The sequence below is a fragment of the Urocitellus parryii genome, chromosome 5 (assembly GCF_045843805.1).
Source record: "Urocitellus parryii isolate mUroPar1 chromosome 5, mUroPar1.hap1, whole genome shotgun sequence".
NCBI classification, from domain to species: domain Eukaryota; kingdom Metazoa; phylum Chordata; class Mammalia; order Rodentia; family Sciuridae; genus Urocitellus; species Urocitellus parryii.
Genome location: NC_135535.1, coordinates 18,076,220 through 18,082,219, shown reverse-complemented (window position 1 = coordinate 18,082,219; position 6,000 = coordinate 18,076,220). Strand labels below are relative to the sequence as shown.

The 6,000-nt window shown below is 41.1% G+C and overlaps 1 protein-coding gene across 1 annotated transcript in view; it reads right to left on the bottom strand.

Moving 5' to 3' along the window:
• Positions 1 to 593: 593 nt before the first annotated feature.
• C5H12orf42 (chromosome 5 C12orf42 homolog) overlaps positions 594 to 6,000 on the bottom strand; it is an 87,218-nt gene continuing 81,811 nt past the window's right edge. The window contains 3 exon segments of the mRNA XM_026398226.2: positions 594 to 667; positions 670 to 1,047; positions 4,959 to 5,357. Of these exon segments, the coding sequence (XP_026254011.2) occupies positions 594 to 667; positions 670 to 1,047; positions 4,959 to 5,357 (851 nt within the window).

Genomic DNA, 6,000 nt, shown 5'->3' with positions numbered 1-6,000 from the left:
TCTTCTTTACATTCGACTTACTTCCAAGTGTTCAACTTACTTCCCAGGCCCCAAATCAAGATCCAGCTTCAGGTTTCTACCGTAAAAACCTGAATATTGCCTGAAGAATCTCCCTTAGGCTCATCAGGAATAATCAAATTTCATGTGAGCAATTAAATCACAGACATTCAATTATGTTTTTCAACCCTCTGTTTAGAGATGCTAAAGGCCCTTGGAAAGCATCCTTCCACCAGAGCCCAAGTTGGCAAGTGAGACCGGTTACCTGCAAAAGCCAGACAAAGAGGTGGACCCTTGCAGTCCCAGTAGGCACATTGCAAAGTGGCACGCGGTGTACCCCATCCCTATTGTGCGGCACAAATTCTTTGTAACACTGGGAGACACCGCAGAACAAAAATACTATTAGAAATGCTTCAAAAGGAACATTTTTTGGCGGCGATAGAGACTTTTGACATTATTTATTAGGTTCAAAAATGCTTCACAAAAGCCTAACAATGGTTCTGTGGAAACCAGTGCATCTGAGGCCCTTTCTGTTGTTCCGGGCAGGCATTGATTTGAAGATGGGCAGCGGTCGCGGAACAATTCCCTCGCAGCGGTCAGCGTAAGTGAGCATTCACCACCGGCCTCGGGAAAGCCTGTGAACAAGCCGTATGGAAAGGCCGGGGCGGGCGGGGGGTGCCGCGGTGCAGACCTTTATTAACCTCTTGGAGTGGAAATGGGTGGAAGCGCCCGCGGGCCCAGGAAGGGGCTCCTCTGCCAGATTGCCAGAGAGGGAGGACCGGGAGGCGTCCGCCCGCAGCCTCGGCTCCTCCGGGACACGAGGATGCTTGGGGAGCATCTCCGCTACCATGGCAACCGCGCCTCTGCCGACTGTATTTCCGGGAGCCCCTGGGAGCCCTTTGGGGGAATCTGGGTGTGCCCTGAAGTCTACTGTCACCGCCGCCCTCTCCTCCATCCTGGGTTCCGAGGGACTCCGCCCCGCGCTCGGCGGGGCCGAGCGGCTCCTGGTCCTGCACAGGCCGATGGCCGTGGAAGGTCTCCCCGGGGGACCTGGAAGGCAAAGGAGGGCAGGAGTGGAGGGACCGCAGCGCGCCAGCCCCGAGGTCCAGCAGAAACTCCTGCTCAGAGGAGGTCTAGGAATGGACGTTTGTGATGCAGACACACGTTTCTTTAAGAAAAAACGAAAAGCAAAAGCAAAAAAAAAAAAAATCAAAAATCAAAAATGTTGTCTATTCTTTCCTGTTTGCAAGCGTCTACCCCGCTCCAAAATAATTTTTACACATTTATCAGAAAATCTTTCATTTCAAGGTAAATTTTTCAAAACTTCTAAGAAGTGTGTGTTGGGCGGGGGGCCGAGAGATTGGTGACTAAAATAGAGCATCCACTTCTAAATTTGGGAAAAGTTGAAGAATGGGAAAGGATTATGTTGTAGTAGTTAGATATCGTACAAAACATAAAAGGGTGTGTGGCCCATGTAGGCTGAAGAATGATGATTTTTTAAAGATCCAAAAGGAAGTTACTTTGTGGATTTTATTAGAAATTATAAACCAGCTGAAAATTAAACAGTGGATTAACCTGAAGCTATTACTCAACACACATGTACATACTAACAGTAATAATTGCAACTTTGATTTTGTTCCAAAGGAATATATATATATATACATAGACACATATGCATACATATGTATATAATTCCACCTGCATTTTTATGTATGTGTGAACATAATTTTGAAGTTTTTGAGAAATCCTGCCTTTGACTTCCACAAAAAATAAAGCCTAATTCTTTAATAATGTTTTAATAATTCACATGCTTTAAATTACGTATAATAAGTTTTTAAAGGACTTTGAATTCTATGTAGATGTCTAGAATATTTGAACAACCCACAGGATTATTTGCAAATTCAAAAAACATGTTAAAATTTGAAATGCACAATATCTTCCTAACCATGGATGTCAAACAGCCAGCATATTCCTAAGTAATTCAATGTAGTTCATTATACATTGTTCTATGCCTGATATGCATTGGGTACACTCAACATACCCAGTCAAATATGGTGGTGAGGGGCGGGAGAGGAATTAGTGAATCTGATTTGTCTAAAGTGAGAAATATTTCCTGAAAATACAATGGAATGACATTCCAACATCTCCAGAGGTACAAACACTTTCAAACTCATTGTAAAAAGTTAGTAACTATTTGAATATCCAGTCTTGGTAGATGGTCCTTTCACTGTATCAATATTCAGGGCAAGAAGAATCCACAAGAGAATACAGATATGGCTCTGGAATTTGAAGCAAGAGAACATGACTAAATATGCTGTCTTCTGTCTTGAGTCAAGGATAGAATTTCCTTCCCTCAAAGCACTTCGTTAAAGACGCATCTTGCAACAAACTGTCTTAGAAGGAGAGTGTAGTTTAATGAATAAATAAGGATCTTCGATCAGAGTCAATTCTGGCATATCACCTGGCTTAAGCACCTCAGTCCTTACACAAAACATAGAGATCACGTTACCTAATTCACTTTTGGTCTATATGATCCTCCTATATTTGTCCATTCACTTATTAATTTATTAATATTTGAATGCCTGATATGTGCCTGGCAGTAATATCGTCACATTAGTGATTCAGAAGGAAATAGGCAGACAAGATCCCTGAAGAGGGAAAAGGACTCATAAATAAGTAAATAAACAAATTTGTAAGTGTTCACTGGTAATAAAACCTGTGAAGAAAAACAAAGCAAGACAAGATTAGAAAATACCTAAGTAGCTAATATCTATCTCACTAAAGATTTTTTTTAAAAAAATGAAAAACAAGACTACTTAGGTAATAATTGAGGGAATAACATGATAAAATGTTAAGCATTAAGTACATGGTAAGAACTCCATACCCAAATAACATTGCTATTCTATTTAGAACCTTAATATAGGGATACTCAGACCCACAGTTGGAGTGAAAGGCTTAAATTCTATTTTATCCCTGAAATTACAGAACTCTATAGGTCTCAAATTCTGTATCATAATGAAAGACCTAAGCAATTTCATTCTGCTTGGGATCTTATTTTGCTCTGAAACTTAACCTCTGACTTATTGTAATCCTAAAGTCAAGAAAAAATCTACAGAAAAGCTCTGTGGAAACAGTTCAGTTCTCGGAAAAGCCAGAAAAGCCACAGATAGGCCAAGATAACCACATATCTGAAATTCCAGAAGGCTTCCACCTAGGTGTGGTGACCAGTATTTAAACTAGAAGCCCTGCAGTTTGGCACGTAAGCCCCTTGCGACATCCTCACGGTTTAAACCAATCAGTTTAAATGAATCCCTCTCTTGTAGTGACCAATCCTTCCTACCCAACTTCGTTCCCGCCAGTGAATGTGCTAATCATGTTTTAGAATTGTTATTTGATTTTCCCGCGGTGTGTGATGATTTGCTAGGAGATGCTATGATGTGTGTGGCAGTAATATCTGCCTTCTCCAAAGAATGTATAAAACTGCTGCAACCCTGCCTTCTCCAAAGAATGTATAAAACTGCTGCAAAACCTGGGCTCAGGGCCTCTTAGCGTCACCTGTTGCTGTGTGTGTGCGGAGGACCGAGCTAGCTCGCAATAAACACCTCTTTGCTGCTTACATGGATCTTGGGTCTCTGGTGGTCTTTTGGGGGTCCCGAATTCGAGCATAACAATAACAAGAGAAAATAACAGTTCCTATCTTTAGAGGAGGATTATATAGACCAAAAATGAAAATGTACAGTTATATTTTAGTATTTTGCCTTCTACATAGTAAGACTCAAAAAAATGCTCATCAACTAGCATCTTTCTTCTTTGTATTAAGTCAAAATTTGTCCCTCTCTTCTTTGAGTCAAATACAACCAACTGTGCAAATATTTGAAGTGAAATCTACCTCAAATTTTCCTTTAGAACAAAACAGACTACACAATATCAGCCTAATCCTTCGACTTGAAAGTTCCTAGATATTTGGAGAGAGGCATAGTTTACTTTCTTTTTGTCTCTCCTCAGGTATCAGAAACGCTACCATCATCACCACCACCATTTAATCCCTACTATGTTCAGGGAACTTCATTTATATCAATCCTCTAATTACAACAGCTTTTCAAAGTAGTAATTGTCATTAGTTTACAGATAAAAAAAAAAAAGAAAGAAAAAAAAGTAGCTAAAGAACACAGTTGGGACTTTGTGATGGTTACAGAACTGAAATGGGAGACCCCTGAGACTGGGCCCAAGATCTTCCTGTCTCAAAGCCCTTTCCTTCTTGTCCATTTCCTTACTTTTAATGATTTCTCTTACTATTACATATTATTTCAAGGCACTTTATTATCATACCCATTACCTTACACTATGAATTCATGGCTTCCTTAACTGTAAAACAGGAATAATAACATTATTATCCACCTAAGTGTTCTATGAGGATTTCATAAAATAATGTAAAATGTTCAGCAGAGAGCCTAATCTATGATTAGAACTAAAAAAATTGGGCTGGGATGATGATAATAACTGTCATTATTATCTGGTACAACACCTGAACCATCAAATTACCTGTCATCAGTTCAATCATGTACTCTCCTCCAATACAATAATTGACAAAAAGTAGACTCTCAATGCCGGGCACAGTGGCACACACCTGTAATGCCAGCGGCTCAGGAGGCTGAGGCAGGAGGATCGCAAGTTCAAAGCTAGTCTCAGCAAAAGTGAGATGTTAAGCAACTCAGTGAGAACCTGTCTCTAAATAAAATATAAATAGGGCTGAGGATGTGGCTCAGTGGTTAAGTGCCTCTGAGTTCAATCCCTGGTACCCTCCCCGAAAAGTAGACTCTAAGGACTTTCTGGTACAGTTCTTATTGTACCTTCTAAGATATGACCTGCCAGTGGTTCAATACATTTTTTTGTTTATATTGAAATCAAAACGTGATAGGTTGCAATAAGAAAAGAAAAGCTAGGAACCAGATGATACTTACGAGAATTTCCCTTGGAATCGCTCGAAGACTGGTTTTGAAGTCTCGTGTGTCTACTAGTAGCCTCCAAGTACACAGGATGTTCTGAGTGTGGTAGACTGGGTTTATCTGCCATTTTTGGTGCGAAAAATGGGATGCTCCAGGTCTGCTTGGAGGTTTTGCTGATTGTCTTTTGAACTTTCTCCCGGAGTGTCAAACTCAGTGAATCCTCATCCCTTTCACCAGATGACGCTGGGGTGGAACAGGCTTCTTGGCGGTTTTCTTCTTCAAAAGAATCTGTGCTCACAGAAGACCTGGGGATGATGGACTGGCAAGTATGAAGCAGTCGTTCACATGTCACTGGACTCTGAGTTCTTTCTGAAAATATTGCAAAAGGTAAATACATTAGTTTGAAAGAATGCACTTCATCATCACTTTCAGAAAGGATGAAATGCGGTCATGTGGGTTTTTGTTGGTTTGTTTGTTTGATGCTTCTACCATGAGCAAATAGAAATGACCAAGACAGAGACCAAGGTACTTGCATGGGAGAAAAAGAGGAGGTATGAAGAAGGTGGTAAAGGGTGGAGAATGCTTTTGCTGAATTTGAGCTATATTATAGGCACCATGTTGAGATCCTGCCCATGCTTATCATCTAGTTCTCAAAAAGCCATAGCTAGCAGAGATAATAATCTCCATTTTACAAGTCAGGGAGCTGATTTGAGGCTTATGAGTTGAATTGTGTCTCCCCTGAGAGACCTGTTGAAGTTGTAACCGGAAGTACCTGTACATATGACCTTGTCTAGGAAGAAGGCCTTTGAAGAAGGAACCAGGCTAAGACAAGTTCATACTGGATTAGGGCTCACCTTTCTTACCCTCATGAGAAAACTCACACACACACACACACACACACACACACACACACGTGTAAAGACACGGACACACAGGAAGAAGCCAAGCGAAAACAGAGGCGGGGACTGGAGAAATGCTGCCCAAAGCCAAGGAACACTTGGGGTTACCAGATGCTACAAGAAGACTCCTCTCCTGGGAGCTCAGAGGGGGACACACA